The sequence below is a fragment of the Trichoderma gamsii genome (genome assembly GCF_001481775.2).
Source record: "Trichoderma gamsii strain T6085 chromosome Unknown Scaffold_25.2, whole genome shotgun sequence".
NCBI lineage: Eukaryota > Fungi > Ascomycota > Sordariomycetes > Hypocreales > Hypocreaceae > Trichoderma > Trichoderma gamsii.
The window spans coordinates 250,762-266,748 of NW_020171362.1; the positions used below are offsets into that span (position 1 = coordinate 250,762).

Consider the following 15,987-nt stretch of genomic DNA (forward strand, 5'->3'; position numbering starts at 1 on the left):
TAGCTTTCACGGGTCCTAGTAGTAGTAAATGGTTAAACAGTACATCATGCCATGTTTCCAATACTGAGTGTCCTGTTTATCAAGCGCATACCAACTTTTACCAGCAATCCGAATGGGGATCCCAGTAAGCTTAGCCATCCAATCCAAGATAGAGCTTTCCTTTTAAGGGCAGAACTTGCTTAAGGGCTCCGTTCTACAATACGCCCCTCATATAAAGTGCGTAGTAACTACTTCTATAGTACCTCAAACAATCTCTCTCAGCCTTGTATACCTTATATCAAATCAATAACATGTAGATCACATGCCCTGTATATATACATAAATATGTTGCCATCAATTGATTATCGTTAAGATAGGGCAAAGGACCAAGTGAGTCTTCAGATGCCTCTTTTGTTGCAAGAGTACAGCCAATAACCTGAGTACCCTTTGTAAAAACGTCTATCGTGATTACTACTCGGTAAGGTAGGTACCTAGTGTTAATGTACCATCAAGTCACAATTCGAATCCCTTATCTCTGTATGATGACTTGAGCCATCCTCATTTCATCGGCATCCAATAAACGCTGTGACTGCAAACAGAAATGCCACGATCCAATAGGATACCACAAGTACGCGTGTATGATAGGTACTAGGAGGGTCTAATATGCGATACCGCGCCAATCTGCCCTGCGTCTCGAAGTATCAATAATCATATTGACAATACATATAGTGTATATTCTTCTGAGCGAGAAACTCTATGATCACTTATCGTGGAGAACTATCTCCACAATGTGCCTCGTGAGATATTTATTCCAAAGGCCTAGAAGCCCAAAATCCTGCTTAGTTGCTGCTTCAGCCAGAGCTACAGCCGTTTTCATATCATTTAATCTCCATTTTATGAAGCCAACAACTCTATGTCCACCTAATTGCTGTATTCCGCCGCTTCAAGCCATGTAAACGCTTACAACAAAGCTCTTGAACCGCATGCACCGAAGCATCGCTCATAAACCCCCACATATCTCGCTACTATGGCGTTTGTGCTTTTGACGAGCTTGTGTATCGACCCTATTTTTAAACATCTGTTGGGACGTCATGGCTTGCCACAGCTAAAAAGCTCCGACTCCATGGCTTTCTACCTAGATTCAGTATTCAAGCATATAACCCCACCGCATCAATGCCCTGATAAGAACCTGTTCAATCAAGAATAAGGTATCTAACTCTGCAGAGGGTCTACATGATGAAGGCAATCGCAACTCTTCTTCTGGTCCTCATAGGCCTGGTCGGCTTCTGCCTTACACAGGCAGATGAAGGCCCGACAGTCCATCTCCCGGGCTCTCAAGTACTGGGCATACTCGCTGATGGCGTCGACTCGTTCTACGGCATGCCTTATGCCGAATCTCCAGCTGGCCGTAATCGCCTGAAAAGGCCTGTGAAGAGAACAAAGCCTTTGGGAGATTTTGATGCCACCACATTCGCACCAGCATGCCCTCAGGGTCATTTCGGAGCTATCAAGTTTGATGAACCATGGCACAAGAGGACTGTCAACGTCTTTAACGTCGATAGTGTCGATAAAGCCGACAATTTCGATAGCAATCTGGCAAGATGGGACGCAGCCAATCCCGTACAAACGTCAGAGGACTGTTTAACGATTACGGTCCAGCGTCCGGCAGGAATTAAGGCGGGAGATAATTTACCAGTTCTGCTCATGCTTGCCGGTTACAGTTTTGTCATGGGAACGCCGTACAGATATAATGTCACCAGCTTCATCAAGTTTGGCGCTGACATCGAGCAGCCATTCGTGCTTGTGACTGTCAACTACCGGACGGGCCCTTGGGGCTTCCTACCTGGTGAACAGATGCTGGGATCTTCGAATCTGGGCCTCCGGGATCAGAGGATGAGTATGGAATGGGCATCGGATAACATTGCGGCTTTTGGTGGCGATCCAGATAAGATTGTCCTTTGGGGACATGCGTCCGGCGGCGTCTCGGTCTTCGACCATCTGGTGATCAGTGGAGGCAACGCAACATACAAGGACAGGAAACTCTTCCGCGGCGCCATAATGAGCTCTGGGAGTCTCCTGCCTGCAGAGGCTATGGATTCGAAAAAGGGCAATGAAATCTATTCGGATGTCACCGGGGTTCTGACTCCTCACTTTCGGCCCGATCTTCCACATTACAAGGACTCGCTGCAAGCTTTGCGCGAGGCACCCTATTCGGATTTTGTACAGGCAACCAATGTCTTCCCCGGGGCTCTCAGTGCAGAAGCCATGAGGCTGGTGTATGTTCCTCGACCTGACGATGATTTAATCCGACATAGTCAAGAGGTGCTTCTCAAGGATAACATGTTTGTCCCAGTACCCATGATCTTCGGCACTCAGGAAGACGAGGGCACGATATTTGCCCAGAAGCAAACATCAGTCAATAATACAAGGAGACTGATGAAGTATCTTCGGGGGCACTACTTTCACAACATAAGCAATAGCCGTATGGAAGATTTTCTCAAAAATTACCACACGAAACCTCTCGACGGTAGCCCGTACGGCACCGGCAGCGAATTTGAGAGCTGGGTCGGCCGAAAGCGTTTATCGTCTGTCATTGGCGATGTCTTCTTCACCATTCCTCAGCGTATCGCAATGTCACTGATTGCTTCGGCTCAGCCTGAGCTCCCTATATGGGGATACCAAGCGGCGTACGATTACAGAAACAACGCCACCAGTATGTTGGGAACTGCCCACGGTTCATTTGAAGCCATGATTTTCGAGACAGACGATTATGTGTCTTCATACGCGACTAAGACTACACGACGGTATTTGCTTAACTTCCTGTACGACTTGAATCCGAATAAGAGACATCTCGACCTTGCGACTTGGCCCAAATGGACGGTTGAGGAGCCCAAGTTGCTGAAGTTCAACAAGTCGGGCCTTTCTACTTTGCTGGAAGTGGAAGGGGAAAGGGGATACACATTTATGAAAAAGCATTTGGAGATGTTTCGAATTTAGAGGACGAAAGATGGAATTTCGGATGAGAATTAACGAGTACGTGCGTAATTAGAGAGAAGAGGAGATATAAGAAGTCAGCTGGGTATTCTCTTGTTTACTTTCATTTTAGCGAGCTAGTCATAGCAAGAGGCAATATGCTGCTGTATTTTACTATTTCATAAAGAATCTCTGCCATTTACACTGCTATAACACGACTTTTTCTTTCGTTAATATTCGCTTTTCAGTAAAATACTATCTCGATATTCCTCCTCAAGTACATGACTTACCCTAAAACGCTCGATAACAAGGCCGCACAATTACTCGCTTGCTCTACCTCGTGATGGAAAGGTGGGGGGAAGAGAACTAATGTATACGTAAGTACTACGCTTGATTCTACATGTCTCTTCTAAAAGCGTCTGTTGAAACTGGTATCGGTGGCATTTCGGTGTTAATGAGGGCGGTGGCTTTATGAAGGAAAATATTCGTAAAGAAGGTTGAGCAAGCGAGAATGACACTAAGGATAGCCTCTTTCTTAGAAATTGTCAAAGCTGGTTATATTGAGGATGATAGGGTAAGTAATGACGTGACCTAATGGGTTGAACGCGCCGCAGGGTGAACATATATCAACATCATATTGAATAAGTGATTGCTTTCGTCTTAATTCATTTGATGTACAGGTACATGTAAGCATTACTCGCCATACTGCTACAAGCACACAGAAATCGCATCCTTCAAGAATGACCCTCAAAATACCAGCAATATTAGGATATTGCCCTTTTCTTATTAATATTGGACATATAAATGCATCTCATGCATCTCTAAAGATATTTCTTGTAACAATTAATACATGTACGCTTTAGTCATCATCATCGTCCTCAACGCGAGGCTTCTTTGCTTTCCTATCTTCATCCTGCAGGCCATAGCCTCTCTTTGAAGATGAGTTCTGGTCAACCTCAGATAAGAATTTGTCCACGTTGAACGGATCAGCCGCATCCTTCTCGAACTGCACAGGCCCTTCTCGTGCCTATTGACCCAAGTCAGTTAGCAACGGTTACATTTATCGATATCAGCAAAAAGAAGTAAATGGTGGGAAAACTGACCTCTGCCTCGCTGGCCCCCTTCAAAGTACCCTTGCCCAAAGCTTCACCAAAACGGCTTGATTTTTGAATCTTGGCCATTTCTCGCTCTCCGGCCTCCGCATCCTCATCGTCCAAGTTTGCTCGGGGTCGGTAGATGCTGTTAATGGCGTCCTGAGCAGCAAAAAGAGGCTTGTCGTAGGGGTTATCCTCGTTGATTCCGCTATCGAATCCACTGGACTGGTTGAATAATCGCGAGTCGTACATGGTTTCTTTGGACTGTGAGGGCTTGGCTATGCCGAGAGCAATCTTTTCTGATATGTCTCGATTTTGCTCGCGGGCCATGACTTGAATACGTCGTTCCGCACCCATCCGCGTCTGTCGTAGCTTCCGCTCGTCCTCTTTCCGCTTCTCTTTTCGTGCCCTCTCTCGAGCCCGAACCTCTGAATCTTCGCTATCAGAGCCGCTTCTTGAATCTGACCCACTGTAGCTCGACCGTGACCGTGACCGTGACCGTGATACTGAGTCCCGTGAGTCTCGTGAATCCCGCGAGTCTCTGGAGTCTCTCCTTCCGCGTCGTCCAGCTGTAGCTCGATCTTCTCGAGCCTTTTGCGCCAGGGATCGCAGATTTTCCTCCTTTTGAGCCTTCTCCTTTTCCGCCAGCCTCTGCTGCATCAAAGCTCGTTGCTGGACTTCATCTCGGGCATGACGCTCTGCCATCTTGATGGCCTCTGCAAACTGTGCGTGCTTGTCATTAATGCTGATATCCTGCAGTCCTCGTCCATCCGCAGCCAGACGTTTATCCAAGGGCACAGTGAAACCCTTGGGATTCTTCCAATTTGATACCGGAGGCGGGATTCTCCACATCTCCTGATCTTCTGCCGTAAGCTTTCGTGGAGGAGAGTGCATGACTGGAGGAGGCGGTGATGGAGGACCGCGAGGAATTTTCTTGTGTTTGAACTTTGGAGGCTCCATAGGATCTCGCTGCCGCTCCACAATCTTCATGATGCGATCTTGCTTCTTCGAGTTGTCTCCCATCTGATTCGCCGGGGTGTATCGCACAAAGGTCGGGTCTTTCCGCTGTCCAATGTTGAGGTTCTTTGGCTTCTGCGCTGCCACTGCTCCGCTGACGAGGGCAGCCAACGCGTTCTTCGTTCGCTCGGTCGTCGCCTCTACGGATTCCTTGTCTGGGCGCGATAGATCAATTTCTCCAGCATCGGCTCGCTGCCTCAGTGGGATGAGGTCTTTGAAAGATGTGTGGATGATCCGTCCCTCGCCATGTCCCTGCCTCGCAATCGCGTCGTATTTGACCTTGCCTTCGCCATCGACCTGCAGCGCCAAGGCATTGCTCGTTGTCGCACCCTTCTTGCCCATGTCCAGCGGATACTGGGCAATGGGGATTTCCGGAAAAGCACCGCCATCGCCGAAATCTTCCTGCGAGCGCGGTCGCCATCCCGCCCGCTGGCCGTATGCTGGAGGGCCGCTTCGCTTCAGGACGATTTGCGTCTCGTCAATCTGGCCGGGCCCGACGATCCGAGGACCGCGCTGCTGAGTCCGGGATGGCGCCTCTTCATCTTCCCCGGTGTACTTCGGCTTGGGGAGCGACGCTTGCAGCGATGCGGCCATGGACGCCATATTTGCCGTCGCGTGAGGTGATGTTGAAAGACTGCGAGCTGCGATGGCTTTGGATCAAGAAATTCCACAGTATGGCGGTGCAGATGTGGCTGGGCGAGCCTTAGGCAAAGGCGGTGGGTCTCTGTAGTTGTGGCTCAAGCTGAGTCGCATCCACCCGCGGAATAACAATCTCCCCCACTACGATAATGGAGATGTCCTGTAACAAGCAGTTGCCAAATAGGTATTTGTACAGTATTTGCGTACTAGTATGATGCGTATATGTATTTTCTCTTTTGTAATGGCATCTCCTTGTTTTCATTATTATTTCCCGAGAATCCAATGACGCTCTTCATCGGCCGTTCTCAGGCTACATAACACGCTTATTGTCGTGATCTTTTTCGGCCACGCTGGCCTACCCCAGTACCCGTCCCTGCGCATAGAAACACCAACGTCCACCATCCATTCTTGTGTCAACTAGCAGCCTAGTGCCTGACCTACTTTTTATGTATACAGATGTAGACGTAAAACCACTTGACTACACGATACGCTCAAACGTAGCCCTTGCGAGCACCCTGGAAGAAGAATCTGACGACGAATACCTGCAGCGCACCCATGCAGACAATAAGAGCAATCTGGATCATGCTGAAGTTGACAATGCGCTTCTCTGTGCTTGAAACGGTGCTGAAGTTGCGGTTCTCACGTGTTCTAAAGTACTTTTGGTTTCGGGAAATGGTAGACAGCTGGCCGGAGATCTTGAAGATGGATTCCTCCAGGACCGAGGTCTGTTCTGGTGATGAGCCCTGTTTGGAGGGCAGCTGGGCGGTTCGGGACTCGTTTTCGACCTAGGAGGGAGGATGATTAGCTTGAACGCCATGTTCATAGATGGGTTTGCTGCTTTCTACTAACAGCAATCTCGAAGTCGACGAATTTCTCAGAAAATGTGCTCATCTCGTTGTCGAAGCAGAACGAGTACTCTCCAATCAGCTGCGCAGTGAAGACGAAGTCGCCCTGTCGCTCTTTTTCGCCTTGCAGGATGACCTTTCCACCGGGACCCTCGACGAGGTAGTCGACATCAAACGAACCACCCGATTGAACCTGTTTCAGCCGCTATGATCAGTATATTCGTGTCCAAGATGGGTTGCGTGCATCTCAATGCAGCAATGCAACGCAACGGGGCTGGCGCCAACTAACAGCGAAATAAAAGGCGACCTTCTCGTCCTGGTTCTTCGTGGTCGCATAGAAGCAAGCCTTTTCGTTCGCAGCAAGCTTGTAGGTCAATGCTGTCGCAGCAACATTGGTGGCCATAAAGGCCATCAGGCCGGCTATCAGCGTCGGGAATCTCATCGTGTCGTTGTGCTGGTCGACGTTGTCCAGGTGCTTGTCAGGGAGGCTTGAATGGGACACATTGGCGCAAGCCTACTCTACGACACTGCACTGCAGCTGTCCAGCCCACCAGCCACTCCAGCCACAGCTGCTAGGGGGCAATTGCCGGGAGAGCACTTCGGAGCGGAATTTTGCACCGCCGACCCCTGATCCCACGCACTCGCACTAGAGGCTCTGCATTGATGCCTATGGCGCTGGTGCCACAGCGTGGGATCGCCTGCAATAGCGGGTTCTGCCTTAGCAGCGTTTTGGAAATTGGCGGCACCACTCTTAGCCACAGGCTGAGACACCGCTACATCATTGGCGTGCACCCGCACCCGCGCTCAGTTTGTTATTCTTATTGGGAGGTGACGTCGATTCCGCAATCTCGCCTTCCAGCTGCTTTCTATTCCTTTCCAAATTCTCATCGTCATGAGGTGATGGGAGCACATTTTGACCTCTTTCTTGCTTCGCTGCTTTGATTCGCATCTCCTCAACCCCTCTCTGATTACTGCTTACAAGTGGCCTGCTCCTCTCAGTGACCCGTCTCACATTGCGGGGAGCCGAGCTGGCATCTTGCTCAAGATGGCCATCCAAAGAACCGTCGCCAATGCGTCTTCGGTCGCAATAAGGATAGGGTCCATTGCCTTTTTCCGTGCTGTACGTGCTGGCCTCTGATTTGTGCCCGGATGTGTGTAATGTTAGCTGACGCCCTGCATAGTTTCCTGTAAGTCTGCCGTTGCCCGTGAGGCCGTGAAAGTAAGTAAACACGCCAGCCTAACCACGCTTAGGCTCATCTGCCGTCCATCATCTTCGCCCTGTTCGCCATATACATCCCGTCCTTCTTGACGAGCCTGTTCTCCTCACCCGAGCTTGAAGTTGTGGGTGATCGCGTTGATGTCACTATCAAAGAAGCTGTAATCGATGACGATGACGATGAGGAGCTTGTCGCCGAGGAGGTGGATGTGAAAGAAACCATCTCTTTTGCCGGAAAAGATGTCCCAGCATGGAAAATCATCTTTTATGGCGCTCCTAGTTCGAAGCGACCGTTCAGTTCTCTGCTGAGCTTTCTCATTAACCTGGTGTTTGTTGGTCTTACTGCCGACGCTCTGTACCGTGCCAGGTGGTATTACCCGGCTAATGACCTGTCTTTTGTGCGACTTGGGTTTGTCTCGCACAACGAGGCCAATTTTCTTATTCGAGAGCCCGACCAGACCAAGATGCCCGTCACATTCCAGATCCGACACTACAACGGTCTCATTTGGCAGTCTGTTGGCAGTGTGAAAGCGACCACCAATGAGACTGATTTCACCGGCGCGCTTACGATTCCGCTCCTGAGCTATACAGAGCAGCAAAAGTATGAATGGAGGACCTCGAACAACCACACGGGTGAACTGACGGCTGCACCCAAGCCTGGTAAGATGCCGGTTCAGAATGGAGGCAAATATACGTTTTTGTCTACTTCGTGCATCTTACCTCGTTTCCCTTACAATCCCTTGGACCACCCCCTTGCAATTCCGGGCCTACGGAATCTCGCCAAGAGATTGCCTGAACTAAGTGCTCAGTTTATGCTCTTCTTGGGCGATTTCATCTACGTCGATGTTCCCGAGCGCTTTGGAAAGTCCGCTGAGGAGTATCGTATGCAGTATCGTCAGGTCTATGCCTCTCCGGAGTGGCCCACTGTTGGCCAAAACTTGAGCTGGATTCATGTCCTTGATGATCATGAGATTGCAAATGTAAGTTTTTCTCACTGATGTGCTGCGTCTTTGGCATCCGGCTAATACAAAACAGGACTGGGATGCAAACACTACTGGTATTTACAAAAATGCCGTGGACCCCTGGCACATATATCAAGCTCAGATCAACCCTCCAGCTGCTATAGCTGCAGGCACGAAGAGTGAGCGCCGCCCTGGCGCTACCTGGTTTGAATTTGTGCAGGGTCCCGTGAGCTTCTTTATGCTCGACACTCGCAGCTACCGATCTAGCAACAAGACACCTTTTGAGGATACAGAGAAGACGATGCTGGGTGCTGACCAGTTGGCTGATTTTCTGGCCTGGCTCAAACGCCCGGAGCCCCAGGGCGTCAGATGGAAGTTTGTCGCATCATCTATTCCATTTACCAAGAACTGGCCTGTGAATGTAAAGGATACCTGGGGCGGATTCTTGGTCGAGCGAAAGAAGGTTCTTGAAGCCATGTGGGGCGTTTCTGCTCGAGGAGTCGGAGTTGTGGTCTTGTCTGGCGATAGACATGAATTCGCAGCGACTAAGTTCCCGCCCCCGCCAGAATCTGACTGGCCAGAGGAGGCCACTGTCTACGAGTTCTCTACAAGTCCGCTCAACCAGTTTGCTTCCCCTATCCCTTCGTATAAGCAAGTGGACAATGAAGACGTTTTGATCCAGTAAGTTTGCTGTGACCCCATTGATGCCACTGAAGAAAAGTTTTAACAATACCTACAGATATCATCACTCTGGCATGTCCAAGTTTGGTGCCTTTACTATCGAAGAAGAGGATGGCGACAGCAAGCTTCTGTATCGTCTCTTTATTAGTGGCGAGGAGAAGTGGAACACAACCATCACTGCGCCGCCACTGCCCGCTGAAGAGGAGAAAAAGGCTGCTTCAGGTTCTTTCTGGGATCGGCTTAAGAATTGGTAAGCCTTCCCTATATCACGGGAAGACGAGACAATTTGGAGTTTGTTTGGCATCTGCCTTTGGGAATCTGTTTGTCCTTTGGCTGGGGCGTTCCTTTAAACCTATACATGTATGTTGAGGCACATATGATGACAGTTTGTGTATGGATGGTCATACACTGAATATGTTTTGGGATGCAATGGGGCCATTTGAGTTATATGGGGAGGTTTTCACACGATAACAAGTTTTATGATGGGCGTATTGCTTTTCTATTGGGTTTTATGTATGGAAACAAAGCGTTTGAGGTTTGTGGCTTACAATATGCTGCGCTATTTCTTCTTATATAACTCTGTTTGAAACAATGTACCTACATGCTCTGAATTCTCAAACTTCGTTCCTTTAAGCCCTCTTCGACATCACCTCTTGGAACCAGTCGAAGACAACTTGATTCTGGAGCACCGCCGCTCCAATAGAGCAGTGCGCTCCAGCTCCATCTTCCGTCGTGAACAAGTGGTACGTCGCATTCTCCCCGACTGCGTCTGCCACGGCCTTTGCCTCCCGCGACATGACATCGTCATCCTCTGCATCAGCCACGAAGAATGGCACCTTGATATTGTGGATAGCATCGCCTAGCTTGAAGTCGACGAACTTGGCTGCCCATTCAAACGGCGACTTGATATTAAACGCCCACAAGCCATGCGTCACAGCCCAGCGGAGAGGAGTAGGCGCCCCCGGAGAGGCCAAGACTTGCGCCATGGCCTGGTCAAGAGCTTCTTTGTTGCCTGATTGGTATAGAGCCTCCATCTCTGGAGGAAACTTGTCGTGGATTGTGGTTCCAACGTCGTTGGCCCCGTCGATGGCCATGACGGCAGCGAGACGAGGCTCAAAGGCCGCAGCACGAGCAGCGAGATATCCGCCCAGCGAGTATCCCCAAATGCCAATGGCTGTGGGATCGACATCATCTCGTGTAAGCACATAGTCAACAATTGGAGACGCGACTCGCTCCCAGTCGTGGATGAAGCCGGCGTTTTGCTCGCGGCGGACGGTGGGCTGGCCGGGTCCTTCGTAAGTAATCACGTTGATGCCCCTGGTGAGCGCAGCCTCGACGGCAACATGGTAGAGCTCCTCCTGATAGCCGTCATAGCCGTTGCCCATGAGAATAGTTGGCCGGCGGCCGGGGCGTCCACAGCCATAGAAGATGGCCGGGACATCAAACCCCTGAGCCTTGAGCGTGACTCTCTGGCCAGGCACGGGGAGCAGCGCAAGGGCTTTGTCAAAGGCGGATCTGTGTCTGGCAAAGGTGGAGTTTATGCGCGAGTCCTCCCAGTTGCCATGGAGGTAGAATTCGGCGCTGCGGAGGTACGTTGCCTCCCTGAAGTAGGCGTTCCTTGCAGAAACCGGATACTTGCTCGCATCAATCCCTTCAGCCTGTGCGTGTACGCGGACGGCGAGGTCGTTGAAAGCAGTGTAGTAGCTTTCGAAGTCGCCTGGGATGATCTTTGTGGCGGCGGTGAGGACTTCGCCCACGTCGGCGCCTTGGTAGGGCGCGAGGGAGACGGCGCGGAGGATTTCGAAGTGGAAGCTCGTATCGGGGCTTAGTTGGAGCATTGTGGGAGTATTGTGCCTTTTGTTTGAAGTTACTTTTGCTCTGGCTTCTATAACCTGAGAGTTGAAGAGTTGAGAGATGTGAAGCGAGAGTTTCAACAAAAATTTTATTTAAAACGGGTAAGTAATGGGAATAGTCTTGTGAATTGTAACTGATAGTATTGCTTGGTATTTGATCTGATTCCGATCATAAAGCTGCTCTCTTAACGTCGCCAGTCGAGCCTTTATATCTTTTTTATGAAGCCCATCCTGCTGCCACTTACACGGGCAACGCGGACAATAATGCCGAGGTAATGCGGATATTTCGACATCTTCTCGCCCACAAAGCGAAAGCGAAGATTGGAGTGTCATAGTTTCCACCAGATACCACGATGAGGTTCATACACAATGTACTGCTGCCTCTTCAGAACGCACAGCGCTTCAGTTGGGGATGGTGTTATGGTGGCGCTACTAGTACTGACAGAGCGAAAGCGAGCTGCATGATGGATCAGAGAGGCTAAACCCCATTCAGAAGAACGAGAACGATCTGGATTGGTGTATAAGTCGAAAGCGAGAACGAAGCTGCAAGCAACACGTAATGTGGATAGGAGGATGGACATTGGTAGTATAAGCAATCAATACTTTGTGAGGGGGTGTTGTTCAGCAGGAGATTTGACGCTATTGTTCTTCTATTTACTGCATGTACTTTTGCTGCCAGTACCTACTTCGTACCAGAGACTTCACTCTAAACAAACGCTGGCTAGATGGAAACAACATTCCGCTTCGTCCTCTTTGACCCCCAGATTTCTCGTTAAATCGGCAGAATAGCTCCAGCTTCTACTACTCGCAATGGCCACTCGACCATCTTGAGCCACTTGGCTGGCAGGCTCTCGGCAATGGCCCGCACCTCCAGCGTCCTCACGTCGCCAACCCACCACGTCGTCTCGATGACAAGAATTGCAAAATAGTACGCCATGACCACCATGGCCCGCGGGCGAGCCTCTTGCGTGAGATCGAGAAAACTCTTCTTCACGGCCAGGGGGAAAAGGATCATCCTCCTCCTCGCGTCGTTGACGTTGAATCTTTCACTACTGGGATCCAGCAGTTGCAAACAGCCGCCGAGGTAGCTGAGCGTCGTCTCATACGCGTCCTGTATCTCTGGATCCCACGGCTCGGACGCTTCGTCTTCAGCGTCGCGCTCAAGGACATACTCGAGGCATTTTCGTTGGCTCTCGCCGAATCTTTCCTCGGCATCGTATATGATGGGTGAGGTCGTCAACATACGCGCCGCAATGGATTCCGGATGAGCCCTGATAATGGGCCAAGCTTTATTGAAGAGGGCTTGCTGCGTCCCCGTTGTTAATATCCATTCGAGAGGAGGAGTATACGGTGAACGGTCTCGAAATCGCAGATTGGCAAACATGCACACGCGCAACAAATGCGTCGTGAGAAACACGCTTTCGAAATTCGACTCGCTGAGCTCCGCAATATCCTTTGTATGTTCGTGCAAAGCCATTGCTAAATACTTCCTATGAACATCGAGTCCGTCATAAGTAGAATCTAATTTGCACACGCACGAATGGATGGCTGCGAGAGCATAAATGGAATACAGCAGGGCTTCTGAGTCTAGGGCTAGCTTGGGCATCATGTTGGCGAAGACTGGGCGAGTTATGTCATCGATAGGCAAGGAGGGACCCGTCTCGGTGAGATAGAGATGCATCAGTCTCGCCTCCAGAAGCCGCCGCTGTTTTGATTCCGGGGCATCGTCATCCAACGTGTCCACCGATGACAGAGGAGACTGTTTGTCAGAGCCACTCTCAGAGGTCCTGGCCTCACCAGTAAGGGGCCGAGATGAAGATGCCGGAGACGACTCTCTGCTCTTTGCACTCCGCGGAAGCCGATCATAGATGCACTGCGCTCTATGACGCTCACAGTGGTGACATGCTGGCTTTGCCTCGTTACATTTCACGCGACGCATGCGACATCGCTGGCAGCCAAAGCGAGACTTCTTGTGGTTGAGCTTCGGCGCCCGGTAGTTGTTATCGGTAGGACTGGTGTTTAGGGAATATTGGCCGAACATGATTGCGTAATTACAGGTCGTCAAGTAACTACGCTTTTTCTTGTCGGTTGTAATGTATTCAGAGAGCAAAGAGCGGAGGACCAGTTTGACAGGTCACTGGCTCTTCCGCTGGAGACTTGGCCAAGGCCGCTGTACCAGCGTTGTCGAATGAAGTGAGAGGTGGAAGATGAAGCTGATAGGATGCGTTGCGTGATGGAGCACCCAGTGAAGCTCTCAAAGAAGCTCTCGTGAAGCTCTTAATGAAAGCGCGCAATGCTGCTGCCAAGCTCAATGGAGATGCGCCGAATGGCACCGGCTATTGCCCCGCTAAAAAGCCGACCCCGAATCGGGCTTTTGAACCGCCAAGTGTAAATAACTGGAGAGAGATGAATGGCGTTGCAATTGTAGTTGCCAGCCTTGGTTATTGAATTCTGGAAGTGAGAAGAATCTATCATTAACCGTAAGATATGATTTTTCGCCAAAACGCTGCTGCGGTCGTACGTCACAAAAAACAAATCCTGAGGGATCTCAACTTGGCGTGACACCCCGAGCTGCGATGCTGCGCGAGGGTCCAGAGTACGTACCTCCGCTTACTGAAAGCTCTCTAGCGGGGCACCGTCACCGCCTTCCCCATTGCGCAGCCGCAGCTCCAGCGAAAAAGTTGTACCCGGCAAAATCGGTCCTGGCCCAGAACTTTTTTGAATTTTTAGGAAGATCCTGGAGACGGCATCACCAGATCACTACCAAAGCAATTCGACACAATGGCGGGACTACCGAACAAGAAGAGACGCCATGATAACAAATCACATCGCCCAACTAAAAAGCAGCGACAAGCACAAGCGTACAACAGCGACTCAGACAATGAAGAAGAGCAGGAACAGCAGGCCTTTGACGCTGTCAATCTGCTAGATTCCGACGACGACATTCACAATGCGCCCGCGGACGATGGCGCTGATGCTGATGAAAACTTGTCATCCAGCTCAGATGAGGAAACACCCGTGGTGAAGAAGGCCAATGCCGAGAACAAAAAGTCAAAACAGCCAAAGCGCAAGGCTGCGCAACAAGAGGAAGACGACAACGAAGACATGGAAGAGGCAGAAGAAGAGAGAAGCGAGTCGGAAAATGACGACGAGGACGACGACATGGAGGAGTTTGACATGGGCGAAACAAAGACAAAGTCAAAACGAAACGACCCCACTGCGTTCGCTACGTCTCTGTCCAAGATTCTATCAACCAAGCTATCCGCATCAAAACGGTCAGATCCAGTCTTGTCGCGAAGCGCTGCTGCGCATGAGGCTTCCAAAGCTGCCGTGGATATTGCGCTGGAGGCCAAGGCCCGGAGAAAGCTCAAGGAGCAGAAGAGAGTTGCGTTGGAAAAGGGTCGTGTCAAGGATATTTTGGTAGCGACAATCGATGAGTCGGGTGAGCCGGAAATGACAACTTCCGATATCCTGGCCATTGAGAAGGGCCTGCGCAAGACCGCCCAGAGAGGTGTCATCCGCATGTTCAATGCTGTAAGAGCCGCCCAGGTACAGGCTGCTGATGCAGAGAAAAGTGTCAGGAAGGAGGGTGTCATTGGTAAAAATACGAGAGACGAGAAGATCAATGAGATGAGCAAGAAGGGCTTTTTGGACCTGATTGCTTCGGGAGGAGGCGGTTTAAAGAAGGCTCCTTTGGAAGAGGCGTAGGGGGTAATATTCATATTTTTTTTGTGCATTTGTTCTTGCTTATGGTTTTTCCCTCCACAATATGTATCTATATAGGGAGCGATTTTCGGCCTGTCTTGAGATTTTAGTTACTATCACTAGGTATACAATATTTCACATCAAAGATACCCCCTCCTAGGGCAATGCTCTGTGTCCAACCGAGGCTCGCCGGCCTCTCCCACCGCTTCTATGCTTGTTCAACATTAAAAATACAAGGCTCCTTCTTCGTCTATTCGTCATATCAACATTAAGAGACTCCTATTTATTCATTGGAAGTCGCTAGCCTGCATATTCCTCGTCATGGAAGGCAGCCTGACAACCAAGCCGTCCAGCTCTTTTGTCATCTTGACCTGGCAGCCCAGACGACTCGTCTCGGTCAAGCCAAAGGCGAGATCCAGCATATCGTTCTCGTCGTCTTCGGGCTCGGGCATCTGGTCATAGTGATCTTCTCCCTCTACAATGACATGGCAAGTCGAGCATGCGCATGAACCCCCGCAGGCGCCCTCCATCTCCAGATCGTTGGCCTGGGCAATATCGAGCAGGTTATCACCGGCCGAGACAGCAAACTTGTGTTCCTCGCCATCCTTGTCAATAAATGTGACCCAGAGTCTGCGCACTTATTAGCAATTGTGAAAACTCCAATTCGTGGCCAAAATCGCTTGTTGCTCACTCTTCGCCGGCCTTTGGCGGGGTGACATGGCCGTGCCGCTGCTGGGGCGTTGTGGAGAATGCTCGTCGGCTCAGAGGCAACTGACGAGACTGCAGAGCCCTGAATATAGGAGCGCATTGAGTTGAGGCACTGGTGGAAATAAGGCTTTTAGGCGGCGCATTCATGAAGGGACGGTATCCCACTTGCGATAGCCTCGCCAGGCTTCGCGAGAGTGTTTTGGACGCCGACATGTGGAGCGTTGGATCGTATCGGAACTCGGTGGCAGCTAGAAAGAAAAATTGCGACGGAGGCGAAGAAGGCCTATATATCGTCGTCGCAAACTGAAATTGGGC

The 15,987-nt window shown here is 50.3% G+C and overlaps 8 protein-coding genes across 8 annotated transcripts; 3 read left to right on the forward strand and 5 right to left on the reverse strand.

The window, feature by feature from the left end:
• Positions 1-1,215: 1,215 nt before the first annotated feature.
• TGAM01_v207060 (lipase 4) lies at positions 1,216-2,976 on the forward strand (the record flags this gene model as incomplete). Its single annotated transcript, XM_018804187.1, has 1 exon — positions 1,216-2,976. The coding sequence occupies one exon, from the start codon at positions 1,216-1,218 to the stop codon at positions 2,974-2,976; it is 1,761 nt and encodes a 586-aa protein (XP_018662616.1).
• Positions 2,977-3,811: 835 nt separating this feature from the next.
• On the reverse strand, positions 3,812-5,666 carry TGAM01_v207061 (pre-mRNA splicing factor prp45; the record flags this gene model as incomplete). The annotated part of the gene is made up of 2 exons (XM_018804186.2): positions 3,812-3,979; positions 4,056-5,666. The coding sequence occupies 2 exons, from the start codon at positions 5,664-5,666 to the stop codon at positions 3,812-3,814; spliced, it is 1,779 nt and encodes a 592-aa protein (XP_018662615.2).
• Positions 5,667-6,193: 527 nt separating this feature from the next.
• On the reverse strand, positions 6,194-6,989 carry TGAM01_v207062 (hypothetical protein; the record flags this gene model as incomplete). Its single annotated transcript, XM_018804185.1, has 3 exons — positions 6,194-6,487; positions 6,552-6,740; positions 6,837-6,989. The coding sequence occupies 3 exons, from the start codon at positions 6,987-6,989 to the stop codon at positions 6,194-6,196; spliced, it is 636 nt and encodes a 211-aa protein (XP_018662614.1).
• Positions 6,990-7,592: 603 nt separating this feature from the next.
• TGAM01_v207063 (hypothetical protein) lies at positions 7,593-9,660 on the forward strand (the record flags this gene model as incomplete). The annotated part of the gene is made up of 5 exons (XM_018804184.1): positions 7,593-7,667; positions 7,729-7,734; positions 7,799-8,743; positions 8,799-9,406; positions 9,465-9,660. 5 exons carry the CDS (start codon positions 7,593-7,595, stop codon positions 9,658-9,660), a joined length of 1,830 nt encoding a protein of 609 aa, XP_018662613.1.
• A 375-nt stretch (positions 9,661-10,035) lies between these two features.
• On the reverse strand, positions 10,036-11,244 carry TGAM01_v207064 (hypothetical protein; the record flags this gene model as incomplete). Its single annotated transcript, XM_018804183.1, has 1 exon — positions 10,036-11,244. The coding sequence occupies one exon, from the start codon at positions 11,242-11,244 to the stop codon at positions 10,036-10,038; it is 1,209 nt and encodes a 402-aa protein (XP_018662612.1).
• Positions 11,245-12,031: 787 nt separating this feature from the next.
• On the reverse strand, positions 12,032-13,300 carry TGAM01_v207065 (hypothetical protein; the record flags this gene model as incomplete). Its single annotated transcript, XM_024550007.1, has 1 exon — positions 12,032-13,300. The coding sequence occupies one exon, from the start codon at positions 13,298-13,300 to the stop codon at positions 12,032-12,034; it is 1,269 nt and encodes a 422-aa protein (XP_024405243.1).
• A 740-nt stretch (positions 13,301-14,040) lies between these two features.
• TGAM01_v207067 (hypothetical protein) lies at positions 14,041-14,967 on the forward strand (the record flags this gene model as incomplete). Its single annotated transcript, XM_018804181.1, has 1 exon — positions 14,041-14,967. One exon carries the CDS (start codon positions 14,041-14,043, stop codon positions 14,965-14,967), a length of 927 nt encoding a protein of 308 aa, XP_018662610.1.
• Positions 14,968-15,251: 284 nt separating this feature from the next.
• TGAM01_v207066 (hypothetical protein) lies at positions 15,252-15,885 on the reverse strand (the record flags this gene model as incomplete). The annotated part of the gene is made up of 2 exons (XM_018804180.2): positions 15,252-15,594; positions 15,656-15,885. 2 exons carry the CDS (start codon positions 15,883-15,885, stop codon positions 15,252-15,254), a joined length of 573 nt encoding a protein of 190 aa, XP_018662609.2.
• Between the last annotated feature and the right edge of the window lie 102 nt (positions 15,886-15,987).